Source organism: Zalophus californianus, chromosome 13, assembly GCF_009762305.2.
Source record: "Zalophus californianus isolate mZalCal1 chromosome 13, mZalCal1.pri.v2, whole genome shotgun sequence".
NCBI lineage: Eukaryota > Metazoa > Chordata > Mammalia > Carnivora > Otariidae > Zalophus > Zalophus californianus.
Window position 1 is genome coordinate 23,372,337 of NC_045607.1, and position 26,110 is coordinate 23,398,446.

General features: G+C 43.0%; 1 protein-coding gene across 15 annotated transcripts in view; it reads right to left on the minus strand.

Moving 5' to 3' along the window:
• PALM2AKAP2 (PALM2 and AKAP2 fusion) overlaps positions 1-26,110 on the minus strand; it is a 471,064-nt gene that overhangs the window by 249,053 nt on the left and 195,901 nt on the right. For 14 of the 15 annotated variants that reach the window (XM_027615591.2, XM_027615592.2, XM_027615599.2 and 11 more), the window contains 2 exons: positions 14,781-14,861; positions 3,522-3,652 (listed from right to left, as the gene is read on the minus strand). In XM_027615591.2, the coding sequence (XP_027471392.2) occupies positions 3,522-3,652; positions 14,781-14,861 (212 nt within the window). Of the gene's footprint in view, positions 1-3,521; positions 3,653-14,780; positions 14,862-14,967; positions 14,986-26,110 lie in introns of those variants that run through there. The other variant, XM_027615597.2, reaches the window with a different exon arrangement.

A 26,110-nucleotide genomic window follows, 5' to 3' on the forward strand; every position in this document is an offset into this window, starting at 1 on the left:
GTGCCCTCTGCCACACAACTGTGAAGTTCCTTCCACCAAAGGTGGACTGTCTGTGTCCCCGCCTTGGTTTTGGGGGTGGCCATGACTTGCTGTGGCTAATGGCTTATGGGCAGTTCTGTTTCCTCTCAGTTCCCTGGCTCCTCTGCCATCGCCATAAAAGGAAACAGTCATGGTTAGCTCATTAGTGCCGAGGGAAGAAAGCACAGACTCGTCCAACCTATGTCTTGGGGTCACCTAGCTGAGCTCAGCCAAAATGAGCAGAGCCAGAACAGCCCATCCACACAGTCTGTAAGACTGCAGGATGCCTGTGCTTCCGATGAGACGTTAGGGCTGTTCAAGGGGCTATAGGACTGAGAGAGCGAACTAACCCATGCCTGACTAAGGAAAGCAGCTTAGGTGGCTCAGTGTCCTTTAAAGGAAGAGGAAGGACAGCTCCTTTCTTCCCTGGGCACTGGAACTTAAAGATGCTAACGGTTCTCCAGTAGACAAATTGCGAGTAAGATGAGAAGAAGCAGAAACTGACTTCCAGGGTAGGAAGACGCTCCTCCCTCCAGAGGCTCTGAGGAAGAACTGATGCCTACCGGCAGCCCTGCTCCAGGGAACATAGCTCATCCGCCAGCAAATGGCCACAGCCCAGCAGAGCCGTGACTGTGGCGGAAGGAAATGCCCCCTGAATCCAGGCCTAAGCACATGCATCCCTGCCCTTTTAGGCTGCTGTGATTTCTTTCCTTCTGGCTTGGCTGTCTCTTTAATGGGCTCCAAGAGATTGCCTGCATACATGACTGAGCTCTTTATTCTGTTGACTCAAAAGATAAAAAGAGATTCTCCTTATTTTTCTAAATATGGTGATGCTCACATAAACAATAAACCAGCCCCTAACTCTTATTCCTCACTCCGGGAGTCAATTTAGCCAAAACTGAGTCTCAATTTAAGATTCTCCCTCCATGTGATGGCTCATCCCACAGGTAAAGTTACCACCTGTGAGGCCAAAATAATGGTATATGAATACGCAAGCCGAAGCCAAACTGCCAATTTGGTAGGAAGACCACGTTTTCTAATGCCGTTAAAACAAAAACAAAACAGAAAAGGTCATAGAACGAATTTTATCCTATTTTCCAAATCCTTTCTGCATTCCATCTATGACACTTAATGGATGAAATGAATGAACAGGTCAGGTTCAGTGAGAAAATATGCAAAGTGTCTGAAAAATGATTTTAAAGAAAATTTTCTGCCCCTCAGTGTGTGCACTGCCTCCCTTCACATCCGAGGTAGTGAATAGACTGTGCTCAGGCCACTTGGCTGCTAGGATGAAGTTAGCCTGGAGAATAATCTTCCAGGCCTCCTCTGCCGGGCAGGGGTTCCCTGAGATGTGGCGTACCCGGTCTCAATTCTTCATTCAACAAAAAGTTGTGGAGCTTCTGCTCTGCGCCAGACCTTTCTGAGGTGAGTATGTACAGCCAGTGAGAAAGATGCAGGAAAACAATGGAACCTTTAAAAAGAGTAGACAAAGCGATGCCGCTGTATTATATCAACTGTCAGTCACCTACAGCTGAAAGCACCATGGACTTGCCACTTCTGAGAAGTCCTGTAAAACCACTTCTCTGAGTGGCCTTTCCTCCCCAACTTGTTGTCAGTATTTCCAACAATCCTTGGCTCCCTCGTCTTGTCTAAGAGACAGCCAGCTGAGCCACTTGGGAGGAGAGCAACTCCCGAGGCTCAGGACTCTGAGTGACTGGCTCCTGCCCCTTCCCCCTCTACCTTCTGGGCTTCTTTTTTTTCTTTTTTTTAAGATTTTATTTATTTATTTATTTGAGAGAGAGAATGAGAGAGAAAGAGAGCATGAGAGGGGGGAGGGTCAGAGGGAGAACAGACTCCCCGCTGAGCGGGAAGCCCGATGCGGGACTTGATCCTGGGACTCCAGGATCATGACCTGAGCCGAAGGCAGTCGCTTAACCAACTGAGCCACCCAGGCGCCCCCTTCTGGGCTTCTAACAGGAGATCTTTCCTACTTCCTAGAGGTACTTGTCCTCACCAGGGTGATGTCGTATTTCTAGTACAAAGATTTTTTCTTCTAATGATATATAGAGAGAGATCTAACTAGCTATCTATCTAAAATGGTTGGTAATAGTTAAGCCTTTACCCTTTGTATGCTAAAAATGTGTGTATGCACACATGTGTACACACATTCACATACATATGTGTGCACATGCACACACGTGCACAATCACATACATGTACACGTGCATGTGTGTACACAATCGCACACATGTGCACAATCGCATGCACACATGTGTATATGCACACATGTGCACATCCACATATGTGTGTGTGCACATATTCACATACCTGTGTATGTGCGCACGTGTACACACATATTCACACATGTGTGCGCATGCACATGTGTATATATTCACATATATGTATGTGTGTATATGCACACACACACATGCACATCACATACAAACTTCTTCTTAGTGAATTTCCCCCACAAGCAAAATTTAGCTAAGCTGCTCTTGAGAACTCTTCAAGGGACATTAGGGCCCAAGCAAACAGGGACCCAGGCCTTTAGGGCTTATGGCCAGTCTGCTTTTCCCTCTGGTGACACTACTGGAGTCCCTAAGGACTCTTCACAGTCCTTATTCATGCTTGGGTATAAAGGCTGGTAGCGAGGTAGCTCTTGCCCTTTTATTCTAAATGAGTTTGCACCCTCAGGAGAAAGAGATGAAGCTCTTGAGGCTGAGATTTGAGGTGGGGTTGGTGAGATGGGGTGGAGAGGGAGATTTGGTTCTAAGACATCTCTGATCACCACCTTCCACCCCCATCTCATATCTCTGGCTACGTGTCCTGGGACCTGGTATGACTACAGTGTTTAAGCGCAAACCTATGTTTTTGCTCCTGTGTGAGCCTGGCCAACCACTGGCCACAGGAAGGTCACTTATCTCCCAGACGGAAATGTTCAGAACTTGGTTGAGAACCATAAAGGAACCAACTCACCCTCTGAGCAGCGCAAGCAGACAGTACAAAGTTAATTTTTAGAGTGCAGGCACATAACTCACAGTGCTGCCCTCATTCAGCACGTCTATCGTTCTCAGACCCCTGGCTACCGTTTCCCCACTTCAGATTGATCAAATGTAGGAAACAGACCCACTGCAGCGGCAGTAACAGCTAACAGCCTGACTCACAGGAGGAAAAAGACAAAAGCTGGGGGAAGAACACAAAAGGTGGTCGTTTAGTGAAGGGGCAAGCTGCTTCCAACACCTCATTGTTCAGGGAAAACATCACCGTACCGAATGACAGCCCCATACAGTAATTAGTACTTAGAATAATAACTCGGGGTTATCTGGAAACGTTAAAACGATACCAATGTACTCTGTTTTTAGGAAGAGAATTCCCAAGCTCTGGGCAAAGGGGTCGGCGCGGAGAAGGGCCCCCTAGAGGACAGTAGCGGTTACTGCACTGTAAGACCCCGGCGCGGGGAGGTGGTTGGGGGCGGTGTGGTGCGGGCGCTGGGAACCACCTACCTCTGGATGTTATCTTCCAGTTGTTTGACTCTGAACTCATCTTCCTCAGACTGCCGCCTCCTGGCTTCCTCCTCTTCGGCAGTTCCAGCGGGGATACCCTGCAGCAGCCATTTTTCCCGAAGCACTTTGGACTGTGGGAATGAGGGAAGAGAACAGACTAGATGATACCTTTCAGTCCACAGCCTTCTCTGTGTCGCGGTGCCTCGGTTTTAGCTCCGCCCCTCATCAGTGGTCACCTGAATTGCTGCCTTCGCCTCCTCACTAACTTGGCTCCCGACTTCCCTCAGGCCTAACCCCTAGAGAGCCACCAGAGGGGTTTATTTCTGCATTTCCTACTATAAAAAGCTTTTGAAAACATACAGAAAAACAGGAAACAGTATAATGAATGCCCATGTAACTCATCTAGCTTTACAATGATAAACAGTTGCCGTATTTCCCACAAATTTTTCACCAAAGCATTTGAAAGGAAATAACAAACATCATGACATTTCACCCATAAGTATTTCAGTATGAATCTCTAAAACATAAGGACATTTTTCTGTGCTACTGCAATTCCATTATATAATTTCTTAAGATCACCCTATATCGAGTCCATCTTAAGGTGTTTCTTTTTTTAAAAAAAGATTATGTCATGCTTCTTCTTAGAAGTTTTTTAATGATTCCCAGCCATCCTCAGCAGTGGTCTCCAAATGGTATTAAAATCATGCACTCCATTTGCACCAGTGTACAAATACATTGTGAAGTGAAATAAAAAGGTGGGTTGTTTTTTTGTTTTGTTTTGGTTTTTTTAGTAGGCTCAGGTGGAGCCCAATGTAGGGCTTAAACTCACAACCCTGAGACCAAGACATGAGCTGAGATCAAGAGTTGGATGCTTAACTGACTGAGCCACCCAGGTGCCCTGAAATAAAAAAGTTTTGAGTTTCACATCAATGGCTGGGAGGGAGCCATTACTGCTTTGACAAGGGAAATGAAAACAGCTCAAAAGAAAGGCATGCTGAAACTCCCTAAAACAAAGAGCAAGGTGAGGAAGGCGTGGGAGAGGATTTTTGATTTGGGTTTCCATTACATGGTCCCTAGATGGCAGATGGTGGTTATTGGATGTTTGCAGGGGTTGGACCCTGGGCATCATGGCTGAGCGTCCCCTTGGCAGGTCAGTGGTCCTGGGAATGGAGCGCTGTAAGCAGGGCATGTCACCAGTTTTTCCCTGGTCCCAGAATGGCTATGAGGCCATTCAACATAGTGTAAGCACTGGGTTCCCTGGATCCCAGCATCACCTCCATCAGAATCTGGCTTGACCTCATCAGGCAGGCTGAGCAAGGTAAAGGAAAGGGAGCCCTTATAATGACTAAGAGCCAGGTTATGCATGGCTTGCAGCCAATTAAATATGATGTACAGAAATGAGAGAGTGGAATATCTCTAATATTGTGGACACAGAATTCATACTCACTTCAGTTTCCTTTCTACAGCTCTTACAAGCAAAAGGTAGACAATTCCAGAGGCTCACATTAGTCTTGAGATCAAGGAATAAGAGCTACTTATGATGAAACTATAAAATGAGTTACTAAAAATTACCAACATTTAGTAATAGTAAGAATTCATTAACGGTTCTGATTCACCATTCTATTGAGAAATCCAGCAGCTACGCAGGGCTATGAAGCCCCTGCTGCATGCACAGGTGCAAGTTCCAATGGCTAGAATTTCTACACTTCTTTTTTTTTTTAAAGATTTAATTGATTTATTTGACAGAGAGAGAGACAGTGAAAGAGGGAATACAACCAGGGGGAGTGGGAGAGGGAGAAGCGGCTTCCCACTGAGCAGGGAGCCCAATGTGCGGCTCAATCCCAGGACCCTGGGATCATGACCTGAGCCGAAGGCAGACGCTTAATGACTGAGCCACCCAGGCACCCCCAATTCCTACACTTCTGACTGGATTTTTTGTTACCAATGCCTCGGTGTGGTGTCCAGGTAGTCATAGTCTTCACTGGTTTTATTCTTGCCCTTTAATTATAGATCGTTTTTGGTGGACGTCTGTTTGGTTATCCTTACATACAGTACATAGGGAAGCATATTTATGGCACTTGACCTGTAGCTTTCCACTCACTAAAGACATGAAGTTGTTCATATGTAAGTTATTGCAACTGTATGCTAAAGAGATTGTACACAGAAGCTGCCCTTACCCAATTTAAACAGTTATACATCATTGGTAACAGGGTGCGTGTAAATGTATTTACAACTACCACCAAGGATAGTGTCAAAAAAGTACTTTAAAAGTTTCTAGGGCATTGTTTAATAATATAAAATCATGTGTAAAAGCTCACAGTACAATTTGTTTACATTGATTGCTCTTTCTTATGGGCTAAATTATAGGTCCTCGGGGTGCCTGGGTGACTCAGTCGTTAAGCGTCTGCCTTTGGCTCAGGTCATGATCCCAGGGTCCTGGGATCGAGCACTGTGTCAGGCTCCCTGCTCCGCGGGAAGCCTGCTTCTCCCTCTCCCACTCCCCCTGCTTGTGTTCCTGCTGTCACTGTCTCTCTCTCCATTAAATAAATAAATAAAATCTTCAAAAAAAAATAAATAAATTATAGCTCCTCCCCCCACCAATTCATATGTTGAAGTCCTAACCCCTCCTCCCTCATAATGTGACTGTGTTTGGAAATAGGGTCCTGAAGGTTAAATGAGGTCATTGGAATGGGCTCTAATCCAGTATGACTGGTGTCCTTATAAGAAGTGGAGATTAGGACAAAGACATGCACAGAAAGAAGACCACATAAAGACACCAAAGGAAGACAGCCATCTACAAGCCAAGGAGAGAGCATTAGGAGAGAGCATTAGAAGAAGCTAACCCTACTGACACCTTGATCTTGGACTTCTAGCCTCCAGAATGATGAGAATGTATCTGGTGTTTGAGCCGCCCAGTCTGTGGTCTTTGTTATAGGAGCTCTAGCAAACTGCTACATTCTCCATAGCTTTATTACAGAGACGTTTCTTCCACTGGAAAGTGGGGATGAGTGGGTTAAATTGGTTTCTCTTTCTAAGTGGGCTATAGGAAAAAAAAAATTCAAAACCACTGTTCCCCACTCAAAATTCTCCAGGTATCATGCTCACACACAGTGAGAAGCCATGTCAAACAGTGGTTAACAGCCTGAATTCTGGAGCCAGGCTCCCACTTATTAGCTGTGTGACCTTAGACAGTCTTATCAGCCTTACCAAACCTCAGTTTTCTCATCTGTAAAATGGACATGATGACAGAGCCCACCTCAGGCTTGTCATGAGGATTAAATGAGTTCATACGCAAGTGCTGAGTCCATACTTAGTACTAGAGAAATGTTTATTATTGTTGTCCATGCTGTTCCTCTGGCCTCTCCTCCCTTCACCTGAGAAAGAGCAGGTAAAATGAAGCCTTCCCCGCTCCCACTGGCAGGATCCATGGCTCTCTGCTCTGTCTCCTCTAGCAGAGAACATATTCCAGTGCACTCTTACACTGTTCTCCAATTCTTTCTTTTTGTATCTTTCCTCCTCTGAACTCCCAGCTCTTCAAAGGCTGGGACTGTTCTTCATTCATCTTTGCATCTCATTGCCGCACCCAGCCCAGTTCCAGGGAATGAATGAGTAAATGGGTGAATTGGAAAAATCTCAACTCTCATTCTAATTTCTTGGGAGGAGGGTGTCACACTTTCATTCATAGTGCTCCCTGAGCTGAAATGTTTGATACTCACCTAGTTCAACCCATAGAGGGTAAACACCCTATTAGGATTACTGGGGGACAGATCTATTGGCAACCTTGGTCTTGGTGTGTGTACTGTTCTGAAAATGCAGCCATGGACAGACCCAGTCTTCTCTGCCCCAGCAGGGATGCTCTGCAGCTGGGGCTTCTTGAAACGTGATACAGTGGCTGCTTCTGGGAATGTTCTGTCTGCTCTTCTTCACACTGTGCCTCCTGCCACCAAGGAAAGGGTCTAACCGCTCACTTCTGGCTAATGGAGTCCTAGCCATCCATCAGTACTTCTGACAAGAGCAGTCTGGTGACCATGAACACGAAGAGCACATGTGCCCTCACATCTGTCTCTTCTCTGGATAAGGCAGTGAGTGATGTCACCCAAGCATCCCCAACAGCTGGAGCCAAGAAGAGAGATTCTAACCGAACAAGACAGTGGGCCTGGTCTCAAGGAAGTCCATTTCACAAAAGTGTTTGGACATTATAAAAACAAAAAAGCAAAGTTGATTTTTTTTTCACTTGGTCCTAAAGTAATGCTGCTAGGGCAAACCACCGATTCTAATACGTTTACCACTGAAGATTCCCTTAACCTATGCCAGATTCCCTCCTGTTGTCTCTGAGGGTCGGCTGTGCTACAGCTTTGGAATATAATGCACTTGTGCGTGCTGATCACAAACACCCATCGAAAGCACCAGTTTCCCTCTACTCTTCTGGTCCCTATTGGCTGCCTGCGTGTTTCAGAATTAAGTGACAAGCAGAGCATGGCAGAAGTGAACACTAAAAATAAAAACTTTTCATTTTTTTTATGTCCAAACTGCATATACCAAAAAATTGTATCATAGCTTACAGGGGTGAAGAACTGCCAAACTTCACCTTTGTCAAGTGGATGCAACTATGAGGAGTCAAGACGAAGTATGCAAAAGGCTTACAGGAGAGCTTGCAAAAGCACAGATTCTCACTCCCAGATGTCGATTCTCGAAGTTTGGGATAAGGCCAAGGAATCTGAATTTTAATAAGCTCCCAGGTGATGCTGCCATTGACGGTCCTGGTCCAAGGTCCACAATTTGAATATCCCTGCATAAGAACCTGTGATTATCCAAACACCTGGAGAATGCATAAACTTTCCCACTGGTTAGCCAAACACTGATCCGAAAAGGAGCTCATCATCCTTCCACACAGCTGTCTCTCCTCCTGCATCCCCATCTCAGGAAGAGTGGTGTCCCCATCCACTCCCTATGTGCTAGACACTCTGCCAGGTCCTTCAGACACTGCTCTGGAAGACAGGCAAGTCCCCAGGATCACCAAGCTTTTGTCCCAATAAACAAGGATGCAAGATAATTTCAGACTGTGATACATGGATGGCAGGAGGTAGGCAGGATAATATGACAAACAGGGATGGACTGAGGCCACTTAAGGTGGGAAAAATCCCTGCGAGTACTTGAACATTTGAGCTGAGATCTGAGATCCAAGGAAGGGAATTTCAGGGGGAGAGACTGGCAAATGTAATAGCCCAGATGTGGGGCAGAGTTTAGCGCGTTTGTGGACCAGACAGAATGCCCAAGCGGCTGGACCATAGTGAGTGGGGGGTGGGGAAGGGAAGGTAGAACAAGCTGGAGATGGAGAGGAACGCAGGGGCCAGATTAGGTAGGGTACTGCAGACTTGCTAAGGAGTTTGGCATTTATCCTAAGCACCGTAGGAAGAGAACAGACTGAAAGGGACAGGATTACAAAGTATAAGTGACTGGACTCTATTACATCATCAGGTGACAGAGCATGCTAGCTTGAAACCAAGGAGCAGCAGAAGAAATGGAAGGCACTGGGTGTACTTTAGAGGTAGAGTCAACATGACTTGCTGACAGATTAGATGCAGGGGCAAGGGAAAGGGTGGGATTAAAGGTGACATAGATATTTGGTTTGAGCAAAAGGGTGGATGGTGGTATCCTCACCCCGAGACTGGAAAGACTAGTGGAAGAACAAGAGCTAGAAGAGCAGAAAACCAAAACTTGTATTTAGGGCAGGTTAAGCTTGAGAGGCTTATAAATGGAAATGACACCATCTAAGTGGACATGTCAGGAAAACAGCTGAATACAAGAGCATGGAGTTCAGGGGACACTGCAGCTGGAGATATCAATTTAGGAGTCACTGATGCATATATGATATTTGAAGTTATGGTAGCGAGTGAGGATGATGATGACGATGATAATTCTTATCACTCCTCCCCATCGACTCCTGGTAAGATCTTGGTTTGGTATTAAGTTTTTGTTGATTTTGATGATTTCAGTCCACACAGAAGCCAAACCAACACTTCTGACAGAAGAAAACCAAGTTCTAACTTCTATTCAAGTTCTGTTTACAGGGCTAGTGGAGACGTGATGGGAAAAAGGGGGACATAAAGTTCCTTTACACTGTGTACCCTACCTGTCTATTCAATATTTTAAAATTTGAAATTGGCCTTTCACATATACTAATAACCAAGAAAAGTCTAAAATTAGTGCTAAAGGTTCACAATAGTGGCAGACACTGTAACATGTTTGCAGCAAGGCCCCTGGTCCCTTCAGGCTATGTAGCAGATGACCTTGGTGAGTTGACAATAAATATCTTGCAGGGCCACAATTCAGTCTTTGATTTTTTTTTTCATTCAATCTTTTTGAAAGAAAAGGCTGTGGTTTTTAAAATATAATGACAATTTTCATAGCTTGGATTAAAAAAAAACTCTAGTCAGGGTTCCCTGCTCATAAATAAATAATTCAAAGGCAGCTTATGTATTGAAGATGGGATATTAGCAATTTGATTCTGACAGTGCTGCCTCTGTCATACAAACCTTTGTAATTGTTACAGTTCCAAAGGGATTCATGTGGCAATACATACTTCCTGCCTACTCTTGCTGGGACCTTGGGCTGACCAATAAAATAGACAAATCTCTGGTAATTCAACCAAGAGAGCAAAGGGAATATTAAATTTAGTCTGTCTGGTATAATATAATAGTTGATTTATTTTTTAAACTCACATTATCGCAAGTCACATAATAAAAACAATAAAAATAAGTAATTGTTTCCATGGAATACAAAGTCAAGACAATTTTTCAATAGAAGAATAATGATGGCTCTTGCCTTATGACATATTATTAATACATATTATATATTTAAAAAGCTAGAGGGATTAGATGAGGATGGTATTGGCACAGAAGTGGCAGATTCATGGAATAAGAAGAATCCACAAATGGTGGACTCGAGTATAACGGAGAAATATGTATATGATAAAGAAGACATTTAAGTCAGTGAGGAAAAGAATGAATTCATCAATAAATCACGTTGAGACAACTGGCTCCCCAACACTAAAAAGTAAAGTCATTCCTATCTTATTTCATATAGAAAAAGAAATTCTAGGTGGGTTAAAACTATTGAAGGACAAGAAACATCCTAGGTAAGTTTTTGAGATGTTCTTTGCAAGAACCCTATCAAAGTCAGAAATCATAAAGCAAAAGAATGTTAGATGTGATGTCACAAAAATTACAAGGTTTTGTAAGAGATTTTATTTATTAATTTATTTATTTGAGAGACAGCACAAGCGGCGGGGGGAAGGGAGAGGGAGAGGTAGACTCCCCACTGAGCAGGGAGCCTGACATGGGGCTGGATCCTAGGACTTGATCCCAGGACCCCGAGATCATGACCTGAGCCGAAGGCAGATGCTTAACCGAATGAGCCACCCAGGCGCCCCTTTTATGAGAATTTAAAACAGCCCATACGCCAAAATCAAAAAAAGAGGCAAAGGTGAATGTATTTTGGACCTGAATGTTTAATATCATTTCATTTTAATCACCAGCTGATGAGGCCTGTGAACAAGGGTCACAAAGCTTAATCTATAAAAATATACTAGAGAAAAAGCATAGAAGGATATACCTCTGTGTGAGTTATATCTGGGCAACCAGTATACAGTTGATATGCTTTTTTTCTTTATATTTTCCTGTACTTTAAAATTTTGCTTTTGCAGTGATCGTGCATTCCTTTCTCTTATAAACAGCAAAAATAATTCAGCTATTAAAATTGCTTACTGGTCCCATATGTGAGCACTTCTTGGAAATTTTTACATCATAAATATTAGATACTAAATATAGCTAAGTATCTTGTAAAAAGAAATCTGAGTTTAATTTGGCGAGGACTTCAAAGTACTTGGAGGTTTCCTGATCGCTGGAGTGTAGAAGCTCTTTCAGTACTTGGGTCTTTTATTGCATTGCAGAATTTGTTTATTGTCCATATATAAAGTCACAATATTCCATTTTGTGGCATTGCTCACTGCATAATCCTAAATTACCAAGAATATTAATCAAATAAGCATCAAAATTATTGTCTTGCATTCTATTTATTTGCTTTGACAAGAGACCAGTAAATCTATCTAAATAATTCATACCTCATTGCATGAGAATAAGTGTCTATAGACTATTTGACAATGAGAATTATATTCTAATAAATATGAAATCTAATTCTAATGCTTTTCCATTTAACTTTGCACTAAGCATATATATATATATATATATGTATGTATATTTTTAGGGAGCATTCTAGATTTTATAAATTAGTTAAATAAATATTGTTGGCATATTTCTTAATATTTTCTACTTATAGGAACTGCCAATAATCAATAATGTCTCCACAAGGTCTAACTTTTCTGGAGTCCATTAAAGTATAACTTACAGTAAAGAGACAATGATGATGGTAATTGGCATCTCTCTAGACAAATTATTCAAAATGGAACATTTCATTTAAAGAAAGCAGTGTCCTGGAGAAGGCTTGGTTTTGGAGGCAGACAAGCCCTAGCATTCAACCAGGGTTCCCTTGCTTATCGTCTCTATGTTCTTGGGCAAATGACTTGACCTCACGAGTTTGTTTCCTCACCTGTGAGACAGGGCAAGTGGCCATTTAAGTCAGTGATGAATTTTGTGGCCATTATTGAGGGGATGTATTTAAAGTCCCAGGCACACATTAGGCACTCCAAAATATGACTATTATCGAGGATGGACAAGGGGATGACAAGGCTGCCATGCGTCCAGGACAAAGCGGGCTGAGTCTCTACCAAGAGGTTCACAGAGGAACTATCACCTCAATGAATTTACTACCATCCAGGGGTGAGGCTGCCAAGCTCAAAACTGAATGATCACAGGGAAGATGACTCACGCTATTCAAGTTCAGTCAACAGCTAACTGATTGAAAGTAGAACATATTCTTTTCTGGTGCCTGAAGTGATCATATCTCCCAGTCAGGCACCACCAAAATAACTCAGTTATTTTGGGAATGATGGACTCAGAACAAAGAGAGGCAGAGTCATAAGAAAAGTTTCACCTGATCCACTCCTTGCTTACCTCAGATCCCACCTCACCAGAGCATAGAAACTTGGTACCTGCAGAGCTGGAGTTTCTCCAGGGAAGTCCAGATAAACCACCCTTGGGACCTCTGAGGTTGTTTTTGGTTTTGCTTTCATTGTTCAAGGTTACTGATCCACCCTCATTCTGTCTACATGGGCCTTCCAGCGAGAGAAAATTACTACCCTTTGGTCTCCACTTATTAAATTGCCATCACTTCCAGTCTTTTCTCTCCAGGTTATAGGAAGATTACTTAGCTGAAAGTGCTGCGTGTTCCCTTAGATAGCCAATTTTATCAACAATGTGAGGATTTTACCAGGATAACCATAAAGAACTATCTGATTCCCTTGTTTCCGAGTCTCTGAAGGAGTCTCACTGCTTCTACATGTAATACTAAGTTCTCTTTACTGTTATTTCTGTTGGAAATAGAACAGTATTTCCATTTCTGTTGGAAATTCTGATGGCTGGATACATGGATGGATGGATGGCTGGATACATGGATGGATACTGTGCTGAACATCAGCAATGAATGAGTCCTTGGTATCTTATCTGGCATCCAGAATGATAAGAAGTTGGGACAAAAGAAACTTAATCTTCTGACATATGTTTATTGCCTTTTGATTCAAGGAAAGCAAAATCAAAGAACCATGTTGAGCTTAAAGGGAAGAGGGGCTGTCTAGTCAAAACAGCCTCTCAGGTTTTCAGTCTCCTTCATAAAAAAAATCCACCTTAAACCTAGAATTCACTGAGGTGTTAGTACATGTTGGTCTCTTATAAGGAGTGCACTGACTGTACTCTGAGCCAGAGTCCCAGCTCTGTCCATACTGACCTTGAAAAATTTACTTGGTTCTATTAAGTGTTTTTAAGTCCCCCTCTCTGTAAGAAGAAAATACTAACTTTAGCCCTCAATGCTTCCTCAGGAATGTTGTGAGGAGTAACAGCATATGGGATATAGTGTAAGCTCCTACAAAGAAAGGTCCATAAGTGGATTTACAAGAGCAAAAATAAATGGTCAATATTCTCAGTATCATGCTGTTGTTCTTCCTTTTAAACACATTTTTCCGGTTAAAGTTGATAGTAAACTGATAAATATGCTAAGCAGATTTAGGTCATGCTGCTCTTTGAAATCAGCTTGCTGATAATTCTCATCTTAAGGATTCATTTAGCACCACCCTAGCTTCTAGAGAAGAATGGGAAACACAATCATAAAGACTCATCTTGTTTAAAAGAATCTAAACTATCTATACCTAGCATCACCCTGAAGTCAGCCCCACCTTCCCCACCAGCCCTTTGAGCAATGCAAATCTGTACATGACTGTCACAGCAACTTGAGTTGAGCAGGAGAAGGTTTTCCTAAAAAAAGCCCAGAGCAGTAGAAGGCATGCAGCAACTCCCAGCTGGTCACTGGAATGTGTTCACAATATGCTGCAAGCCTGCAGAAAGCAACATTCTATACCCCGTGGAGTCCTTGTGACAGTGACAGAGCTTTCTCGTAGGCTGTAATCAATTTTGATGCTTAAGTGCCTTATGTTTTAAAGAAAAATAAATAATGAAACATCTCTCTCTCTCTCTCTCTGTGCAACGGAGACCCAACCAAATCAAATCATTTCAATGCCATCTCTTGGCCAACTGCTCGTTCTAAGAGAATACTTCCAAAATTGTGAAAGTAGAAACAAAACGATTGAATCATGGGAAATACACAGGGTTGCTCTTTTATCAGATCACGGTGCTTTTATCTCCTGTTTCTCCATATCAAGAAAGAAAATATTCAGATTTTTAATCATAAAAGAACAGTACGTTCAATGTGTCCTTCGGAAGCTCTGAACAGACACACGCTCGGCACCTAATGCACTGGGGACGCAGCCCCGGAACACTGCCTCACCCACCATGTGGAAATTCCCATCCAATTTCTATATATAACCACCACATTTCACATGCACACACCAGCCCCCAAACCCGTCCACATGCACACTATAATCTCCTCATGCTCGCAGAAACTGGAATGCTGTAACAATGCCCTGCATTGGAGAAATTCACAAGAAAAGCCAAGAGATGGTTTCCTGACTGAAGGAGAAAGGGCTAGCTCAGTCGGCGGCAATGCCTTCACGCCAGGGCAGGCTCTGCCCAGCTCTCTGGAGTGTGATCTGCATGTCTATTATGGAATAGGTTCGCGGGATCAGCCACTTACCTTGGAATGCTGCAGCAAAAGTATCTGCTCATCAAGTTCCTGTCGCTTGCCTTCTATTTCAGTCTGCCTCTTTCTTTTTTCCTTGAAAATAAAGAGAGAGAGAGGCTATAAGAGTAGGTGGGTGTTGGCTCCAGGAATTTTAAGGCTGGAAGCAGCGGCGGCAGCACACATCTGTAGAGACACTCACAGAGACGCTGGGCACACACACAGTGTCACCTGCCTCTCCGTCTCCAGTAGCTTTCTCCCTAACATGCCTGCTGTGGGCTTGGCAAGTGGGAGAGTCTCCTCCGTCAGCCAGGCTGCAGCAATTTCATCCAGAAGAAAAGGCGGTTTCCACACAGACACACACACACACACACACACACACACACACACACACACACACACACTCACTCACTCACAGAGTCATGTTCTATGCAGTGTTAATTTGGAGACAAAGAATAAAAATGTCTCCATCGAAAAGATAGAGGTTGTTATAAACTGCAAAGATGACAGAATGAAACAGTGGGGATTCTAGGGTTAGCTTTCTCTCATCGAAATCACATACACATGTAATCCAACACAGTTTCCAATTTCGTAGGTCAAATCATCCTGTTGGACATCACAAACAATGCAAATTAGATGGGTGGTCTTTGCTGAAACTAGTCTCGGGGTGGGGGTGGGGGAGCACTGCATGTGGGTGGGGCTCCCTGAGGTTATGTTAAATATGAAATCTGAAGTTGGTCTGCCTGGATCCAACTCCCAGCTCTGCCATTTGCTACCTGTGTGACCTCTGGCAAGTTCTTTTAACCTCCCTGGGTCCAAGCCTTCTCTCACATAAAGAGGAGATCATAATTTGTACCTAAACCATATGGTTGGGGCGTGGGTTCAATGAGATGATAATGTAAAGGATTTGGAACAATGGTCTGGCACATAGTAAATGCTCAATAAATGTTATTTGTTCTTATACTTATTGCCACATGTTTACTTCTAGGTAATGCCTAGACGCCGGCTCTAAAGGGAGGTAATTCCCCTGTATTCAGAGCATAACCTTTCTACTGGAGTGCACACTTAATGCTTTTCTTCCCCACACTTCTCAAATGCAGACAAGAGACATCATATAAATGTGACTGATTTAAGAACAGAAAGGCCTGCCTTTAATGACAGTTTACTTGTTCCATGTTTTGTTTCCAAAGTGCACAGTGGGGAGGTCTGCTGAGACATTTATGGCACTGGATTATTTTCCTTGACTCACATATGCAGGGAGAAACTTGCTAGACAGACAGAATGGCATCCGACAATACAACAGCCAAACTCTGGAGAAGACGATAATGTGGAAGGCTGGCTGCTGGGCTCTGTGCTAACAGAAGGAGTTGCTATGTTTCTGGGGATGTGCCGGTGCCACCGCTATTCAAATCAACACAGCAGTGATTTGTGTTATAACCAAGCTCCTCTGTGCAATGCACAGACTTGTAAGAAATATTAGTTTATAATGTCAAGCCGCTGGGAGACATGATAGCCAAGTCAGGGATATAACCTCCCTGCCAAAGTGAGGCCCAAGAAGTTAGCCATTTACCAAAGAACTCCGATCAGTGGCGCATTATGGACACTGCTTAATCCCAGAGAATGTGTGAGAACATATAATATATGACAGTGGATGGGAAAGTGAGGTCTAATGAGAAGAGCCCCCTTATCCAGTGCCTCAGAGGTGCCACATGACAAAGCAAGGACCTCCGGAACCAGCCACCATCTCTATATCCTAGCTACTCTAGCCCCTCAAGAGTAGGCTCACTGGACTTTATCGTTCGCTCCCACTGGCTATAAAGATATGTAGTGGTGCGGGGGGGGGGGGGGGGCAGAGCAAGATGGAGGAGGAGGAGGAGACCTGGATTTCGTCTGGTCTCAGGAATTCAGCTGGATAGGGATCAAACCATTCTGAACACCTACGAACTCAACAGGAGATCGAAGAAAAGAATAGCAACAACTCTCTGAACAGAAAAGCGACCACTTTCTGGAAGGTAGGACGTGCGGAGAAGTGAATCCGAGGCGATATTCGGGAGGATAGACGGCGGGGGAGGGGACCTCCGTCGGCTGCTTCTGGCAAGTGCTAGAGCCGCGGAGCACAAAATCGGACCTTTTAGAAGTCGGCTCCGCTGAGGGACGTCGCTCCAGTGGCTAAGCGGGGGGTGGAAACCTCGCGGGACAGTGTGGTCTCAGGACCCTCGGGGTCACAGAAAGATGGAGGGTGCCTGAGTGCGGCAGAGCTCCCAGGTATCCGAGCGGGGAAGCCGGCTGCAGAGACGGAGCCGAGGCGCGGGCTCTCAGCTCAGGGTTGCCATAAACTGTGATCGGTGACACAGACAGGCCACTGCTCCTCCAGCAGGGACCCAACAAGCGGCAGATCCGGGGAGACTCCCCTTCCTCCCCCAGCAGGAGCGGCGCAGGAGCGCACCGCAGGGATGTGCTGGGTTTGGAGACTCCACACGGGGTCGGGTGCCAGAGATAGAAACGCTCGGTCACAGGCCGGGTGAGCACGGAGTGCGGCCAGAGACCAGGGAGATGGGAGTGACGGACTGCTTTTCTCTGGGTACGCACTGAGGACCGGGGCCCTGAGTTCTCAGCTCCTCTGGGTGGAGATTGGGAGGCCGCCATTTTCACTCTGGTCCTCCAAAGCTGTACCAGAGCTTGCAGGGAACAAAAGCTCCTGAGAGCAAACCCCAGCAGATTACTTAGCCCGGACCGGCAAGGGCGGGGCAATTCCACCTCCAGCAAAGACATCTGGGAACCATGGCAACAGGCCCCTCCCCCAGAAGATCAGCATGAACAGCCAGCCAAGACCAAGTTTACCGATCAAGGAGAACGGGAGAACTCCAGCGCTAGGGGAATACTGCACATAGAATTCATGTCTTTTTTACCATGATTCTTTAGTCTTTCAAAGTTAATTTTTTTAACTGTCTTTTTGGGTTTTTTTTGAATTTTTCTTTTTCCCTTTTTCAACCAACATCTTATCAATCCCTTTTTTAGAAAAACATTTTTATTTTTAATTTTTAGAGTCATATTCTATCCCTTCATAGTAGTTATCCTTATTTTTGGCATATATATATAAGTTGTTCTCTCTTTTAAAATTTTGAGATACACTTTCTTCTAACAGATCAAAATATACCCTAAATCTCTAGTGTATGGCTATGTTCTAGTCTCCTGCCTGATCACATTCTCTCCCCCCCTTTTTAATCTTTTTTTCTTTCTTTTTTTTAAATCCTCTTCTTTCATTTTTCAAACTTCTTATCAATTCCTTTTATAAAATTTTTTATAATTTTCATCTTTACAGTCATATTCAATCCCTTCATCATATCAACCCTTATTTTGTACATATATAAGTCTTTCTTTCTTTAAAATTTTGGGAGGCACTTTCTTCTAACAGACCAAAATACACCCAAAATCTAGTGTGTCGCACTGATCTATGCACCAGCCTGATCATATTTGATCATATTCTGTTTTGTTTTGCTCTGGTTTTGTTTGTTTTTATCCTTTTCTTTTTCTTTTTTTTTTTTCCTCTTTCTTTTTTCTTTCTTTCCCTTTCTTTTCCCCTGGTTTCAGGTCTTTTCTGATTTGTTTAGAGTATATTTTCTGGGGACGTTGTTACCCTGTTAGCATTTTGCTCTCTCATTCATCTCTTCTCCTCTGGACAAAATGACAAGATGGAAAAAATCATCTCAACAAAAAGAACAAGAGGTAGCATCGTCTGCCAGGGACATACTCCATACAGACATTAGTATGATGTCAGACCTAGAGTTCAGAATCATGATTTTAAAGATACTAGCTGGGCTTGAAAAAAACATGGAAGTTATTAGAGAAACCCTTTCTGGAGAAATAAAAGAACTAAAATCTAACCAAGTCGAAATCAAAAAGGCTATTCATGAGGTGCAATCAAAAATGGGGGCACTAACTGCTAGGATAAATGAGGCAGAAGAGAGAATCAGTGATATAGAAGACCAAAGGATGGAAAATAAAGAAGCTGAGAAAAAGAGAGATAAACTACTGGATCACGAGGGCAGAATTCGAGAGATAAGCGATACCATGAGACGAAACAACATTAGAATAATTGGGATCCCAGAAGAAGAAGAAAGAGAGAGAGAGGGGCAGAAGGTATATTGGAGCAAATTATAACAGAGAACTTCCCTAATGTGGGGAAGGAAACAGGCATCAAAATCCAGGAGGCAGAGAGAACCCCTCTCAAAATCAATAAAAATAGGTCAACACCCCGACATCTAATAGTAAAACTTACAAGTCTCAGAGACAAAGAGAAAATCCTGAAAGCAGCTCGGGAGAAGACATATGTAACCTATAATGGTAGAAACATTAGATTGGCAACAGACCTATCCACAGAGACCTGGCAGGCCAGAAAGGACTGGCATGATATATTCAGAGCACTAAACGAGAAAAATCTGCAGCCAAGAATACTATATCCAGCTAGGTTGTCATTGAAAATAGAAGGAGAGATAAAAAGCTTCCAGGACAAACAAAAACTAAAGGAATTTGCAAACACAAAACCAGCCCTCCAAGAAATATTGAAAGGGGTCCTCTAAGCAAAGAGAAAGCCTAAAAGCAGCATAGATCAGAAAGGAACACAGACAATATACAGTAATAGTCACCTTACAGGCAATACAATGGCACTAAATTCATATCTTTCAATAGTTACCCTGAATGTAAATGGGCTAAATGCCTCAATCAAAAGACACAGGCTATCAGATTGGATTAAAAAACAAGACCCATCGATATGCTGTCTGCAAGAGACTCATTTTAGACCCAAAGACACCCCCACATTGAAAGTGAGGGGGTGGAAAACCATTTACCATGCTAATGGACACCAAAAGAAAGCTGGGGTGGCAGTCCTTATATCAGACAAATTAGATTTTAAAACAAAGACTGTAATAAGAGATGAGGAAGGACACTATATCCTACTTAAAGGGTCTATCTAACAAGAAGATCTAACAATTGTAAATATCTATGCCCCTAACATGGGAGCAGCCAGTTATATAAGGTAATTAATAACAAAATCAAAGAAACACATTGACAACAATACAATAATAGTGGGGGACTTTAACACCCCCCTCACTGAAATGGACAGATCATCTAAGCAAAAGATCAACAAGGAAATAAGACTTTAAACGACACACTGGACCAAATGGACTTCACAGACATATTCAGAACATTCCATCCAAAGCAACAGAATACACATTCTTCTCTAGTGCCCATGGAACATTCTCCAGAATGGATCACATCCTAGGTCATAAATCATCTCTCAACCAGTACCAAAAGATTGGGAGTATTCCCTGCATATTTTCAGACCACAGTGCTTTGAAACTAGAACTCAATCACAAGAGGAAAGTCAGAAACAACTCAAATACATGGAGGCTAAAGAGCATCCTACTAAAGAATGAATGGGTCAACCAGGAAATTAAAGAAGAATTAAAAAAATTCATGGAAACCAATGAAAATGAAAACACAACTGTTCAAACTCTTTGGGATGCAGCAAAGGCAGTCCTGAGAGGGAAGTATATAGCAATACAAGCTTTTCTCAAGAAACAAGAAAGGTGTCAAATACACAACCTAACCCTACATCTAAAGGAGCTAGAGAAAAAACAGCAAATAAAGCCTAAACCCAGCAGGAGAAGAGAAATAATAAAGATCAGAGCAGAAATCAATGAAATAAAAACCCAAAGAACAGTAGAACAGATCAATGAAACTAGAGGCTGGTTCTTTGAAAGAATTAACAAGATTGATAAACCCCTGGCCAGACTTATCAAAAAGAAAAGAGAAATGACCCAAATAAATAAAATCATGAATGAAAGAGGAGAGATCACAACCAACATCAAAGAAATACAATTATAAGAACATAATATGAGCAACTATATGCCAGCAAATTAGATAACCTGGAAGAAATGGATGCATTCCTAGAGATATATCAACTACCAAAACTGAACCAGGAAGAAATAGAAAGCCTGAACAGACCTATAACCACTAAGGAAATTGAAGCAGTCATCAAAAATCTCCCAACAAACAAAAGCCCAGGGCCAGATGGCTTCCCAGGGGAATTCTACCAAACATTTCAAGAAGAATTAATACCTATTCTTCTGAAACTGTTCCAAAAAATAGAAATGGAAGGAAAACTTCCAAACTCGTTTCATGAGCCCACCATTACCTTGATCCCCAAACCAGACAAAGACCCCATCAAAAAAGAGAATTACAGACCAATATCCTTGATGAACATGGATGCAAAAATTCTCAACAAAATAGTAGCCAAGAGGATCCAACAGTACATTAAAAGGATTATTCACCATGACCAAGTGGGATTTATCCCTGGGCTGCAAGGTTGGTTCAACATGCGCAAATCAATCAGTGTGATACAGTACATTAACAAAAGAAAGAACGAGAATCATATGATCCTCTCAATAGATGCAGAAAAAGCATTTGACAAAGTACAGCCTCCTTTCTTGATCAAAACTCTTCAGAGTATAGGGATAGAGGGTACATACCTTAATATCATAAAAGCCATCTATTGAAAAACCCACAGGGAATATCATTCTCAATGGGGAAAAACTGAGAGCTTTCCCCCTAAGGTCAGGAACGTGGCAGGGATGTCCACTATCACCACTCCTATTCAACACAGTATTAGAAGTCCTAGCCACAGCAATCAGACAACAAAAAGAAATCAAAGGCATCCAAATCAGCAAAGAGGAAGTCAAACTCTCACTCTTTGCAGATGATATGATACTTTATGTGGAAAACCCAAAAGACTCCACCCCAAAACTGCTAGAACTCATACAGGAATTCAGTAAAGTGGCAGGATATAAAAATCAATGCACACAAATCAGTGGCATTCCTATACACCAACAACAAGAGAAAAGAGAGAGAAATTAAGGAGTCGATCCTATTTACAATTGCACCCAAAACCATAAGATACCTCGGAATAAATCTAACCAAAGAGGCAAAGGATCTGTACTCAGAAAACTATAAAATACTCATGAAAGAAATTGAGGAAGACACAAAGAAATGGAAAAACATTCCATGCTCATGGATTGGAAGAACAAACATTGTGAAGATGTCAATGCTACCTAGAGCAATCTACACATTCAATGCAATCCCCATCAAAATACCATCCACTTTTTTCAAAGAAATGGAACAAATAATCCTAAAATTTGTATGGAACCAGAAAAGACCCCGAATAGCCAGAAGAATGTTGAAAAAGAAAAGCAAAGCTGGCGGCATCACAATTCCGGACTTCCAGCTCTATTACAAAGCTGTCATCATCAAGACAGTATGGTACTGGCACAAAAACAGACACATAGGTCAATGGAACAGAATAGAGAGCCCAGAAATGGACCCTCAACTCTATGGTCAACTCATCTTTGACAAAGCAGGAAAGAATGTCCAATGGAAAAAAGACAGTCTCTACAACAAATGGTGTTGGGAAAATTGGACGGCCACATGCAGAAGAATGAAACTGGACCATTTCCTTACACCACACACAAAAATAGACTCCAAAGGGTTGAAAGACCTAAACGTGAGACAGGAGTCCATCAAAATCCTAAAGGAGAACACAGGCAGCAACCTCTTCGACCTCAGCCGCAGCAACTTCTTCCTAGAAACATCACCAAAGGCAAGGTAAGCAAGGGCAAAAATGAACTATTGGGATTTCATCAAGATAAAAAGCTTTTGCACAGCAAAAGAAATAGTCAACAAAACCAAAAGACAACCGACAGAATGGAAGAAGATATTTGCAAATGACATATCAGATAAAGGGCTAGTCTCCAAAATCTATAAAGAACTTATCAAACTCAACACCCAAAGAACAAATAATCCAATCAAGAAATGGGCAGAAGACATGAACAGACATTTTCCAAAGAAGACATCCAAATGGCCAACAGACCCATGAAAAAGTACTCAACATCGCTCGACATCAGGGAAATCCAAATCCAAACCTCCATGAGATACCACCTCACACCCGTCAGAATGGCTAAAATTAACAAGTCAGGAAATGACAGATGTTGGCGGGGATGTGGAGAAAGGGGAACCCTCCTCCACTGTTGGTGGGAATGCAAGCTGGTGCAACCACTCTGGAAAACAGTATGGAGGTTCCTCAAAAAGTTGAAAATAGAGCTACCATATGATCCAGCAATTGCACTACTGGGTATTTACCCCAACGATACAAATACAGGGATCCGAAGGGGTATGTGCACCCCGATGTTTATAGCAGCAATGTCCACAATAGCCAAACTGTAGAAAGAGCCAAGATGTCCATCGACAGATGAATGGATAAGAAGAGGTGGTATATATATACAATGGAATATTATGCAGCCATCAAAAGGAATGTGATCTTGCCGCTTGCAATGGCGTGGATGGAACTGGAGGGTGTTATGCTGAGTGAAATAAGTCAATCAGAGAAAGACATGTATCATATGACCTCACTGATATGAGGAATTCTTAATCTCAGGAAACAAACTGAGGGTTGCTGGAGTGGGGGTGGGGTGGGAGGGATGGGGTGGCTGGGTGATAGACATTGGGGAGGGTATGTGCTATGGTGAGCATTGTGAATTGTGCAAGACTGTTCAATCACAGATCTGTACCTCTGAAACAAATAATGCAATATATGTTAAGAAAAAAAAAAAGAAGATAGCAGGAGGGGAAGAATGAAAGGGGGGAAATCGGAGGGGGAGATGAACCATGAGAGACGATGGACTCTGAGAAACAAACTGAGGGTTCTAGAGGGGAGGGGAGTGGGGGGATGGGTTAGCCTGGTGATGGGTATTAAGGAGGGCACATTCTGCGTGTAGCACTCGGTGTTATACACAAACAATGAATCATGGACCACTACATCACAAACTAATGATGTAATGTATGGTGATTAACATAACAATAAAAAAATTTAACGAAAAAAAAAGATATGTAGTGGTCCAAATTTAAATCCAGATCCAAGATGTAGTATGTCATGGACACAAGATGCAGAGACATACTTTCATGCATGTGAAAGTGTGCTAAATGTTTGTTATAGACTGAATGCTTATGTCCTCCCCCTAAATCCATATGTTAAAACCTAATCGCCAAAGTGACAGTAATTAGGAGGTGGGGACCTTTGGGAAGTGATGAGGTGATGAGATTGGAGCCCTCCTGAATGGGACTAGTGTGCCCTTATATGAGAAACCCCAGAGAACTCTTTTACCCCTTCTACCATGTGAGGACACAGTGAAAAGACAATTGTCTCTGAACCAGGAAGCAGGCCCCCACCAGACAGGGAATTTGCTAGTGCCTTGATCTTGGGCTTCCCAGCCTCCAGAACTGTGGAAAACAAATTCAGTCTATGGTATTTTGTTATAGAACCTGAATGCGCTAAGCCAGTATTCTAATTACAAACCTAGGCTTTCCCACCTCTGGGTCTTTGTTCATATAGAAAATCCTCACTCCAGAGTTGCCCACCATGATATGAGTGAACTATGCCTTGAACAGAAAAAATATTCCTGATGGTATAAACAGTGAAACTTTATATCCCCAAGCAGTAGACTCACTGGTGGTCACTGTGAACAGACATGGTCATGAAAGATGCAGGCTTTAAGTTAGTTCATTAAGAATGGGTAGGAATTAGGTAGATATAAATTAATGCGGGCCACATTCCAGGAAAAGGGAACGTGTGAACAAGAGTAGAAATGTCCCTGCACATTCCAGGGACAGTGAGGAGGGAAATCTATCTGAAGTGTAGGGTTGGCTCTTTGGAATAGAGATCAATGATTCAAAAGATTGGCTAGGACTAGACCATCGAGGGCCTTGAATGCCAGGCCAAGAAGTTTCGATTTTATTCTACAGGCAATGGCATATTGCAGGGTTCTAAGCAAGAGAGTGATATGGTAAAATGGCATTTTGGGAACATTAATCTGGCACTGGTGTATAGGATGGATTAATAGGGGACGGGATGCTTTTTCTATAAAGGTCCAGACAGTAAACATTTTAGGTTTTGTAGAACATGCAATCTCTGTTGCAACTACTCAAAGCTATCATTGCAGTGCAAAAATGGCCTTAGACAATATATAAATGAATGAGTATGGTTCTGTTCTTTTTTTACAAGATTTTATTAATTTGAGAGAAAGAGAGCACAAGAAGGGGGTGAGGGAGAAGCAATCTCCCCACTAAGCAGGGAGCCCGACACAAGGCTTGATCCCAGAATCCCGGGACCATACCCTGACCCAAAGGCAGACACCTAATTGACTGAGCCACCCAGGCACCCCGAGTGTGACTGTGTTCTAATAAACCTTTATTTACAAACAGAGGTGGCAGGCCAGATTTAGCCTGCAGTCAGAATTTGCTGGCCTCCGGATGAAAAGATCATTAAGTGTCTTAGGAGGAAGTTGCAATGTGGTGGGGACGGATAAGCTAACAAGCCCACTGTAGCTTAGAGCTGTTCCGATCAGAATGGAAAGAAAAGGACAAATACAAGAACCAGAGCTGATGAGACTCAGGACTAATAGGATCTAGGCGGGGTAGGCAAGGCAGTGTCTTGGCTTTCAGCCACACAGACCAAAGCATGCTGGTGAAGGAATGGGCAACAGTGGGAAAGCAGTAGTTCCCCACTGGTGCCATATTCATATTTTCCCTGAGGAAACTCCTTGTTAGGTTAAAACTCAAAACCAAACAGTTGTTAATATACACAACCAGGCACCAGCATCAGCATGTTCACATCTGTGTTCTGTCTGCTGCAGACTCAGGCTTGGCCCCGTCCCAAGGACCCTTTATCCATCAACGGCTGTTAGAGGAATCTTTGGTGAGTTGAGTCTGCTCCCACAGTGATGGGGTTAGGTCCTGAAGTCACTACTAACCCAACAAAAGAGGTACGATGTGCAGTCAGCCTCTGTATAGAATCAATTATGAGTCAGTGTCCAGCAAGTTCCAGTACGGCACTGTTGAGTTCCTGGTATCACCTGCTTGGGCTGCTGAGATCTGAGATGTGCTCCCCACCTGCTAGCCTGCTGCTCCCCAGACTTCTCCTTCCCTGGATGAAGGCAAAACCACTAACTCTCTCCCCACTCCAGACAGTTAGACGACATGATTCCCTTTAGGCTCATCGACCATACAATTGTATGTCGATAACTTCCCCATCTGGATTTTCAGCCTAGATCTTTCTTCTGAGCTCCAGATTCCCATATCCAATGACCAAGAGTTCATACCCATTCCCTCAAATGTAGCGTTTGCCTAATCATCATCTTGGCCATCCCTCCTCCCCTAGCCTCCCATCTTTCTATTCTTCATCTCAGCAAATGACGCTACTCGTCAGAAATTGCAGTTATCCTGGACACATCACTTTC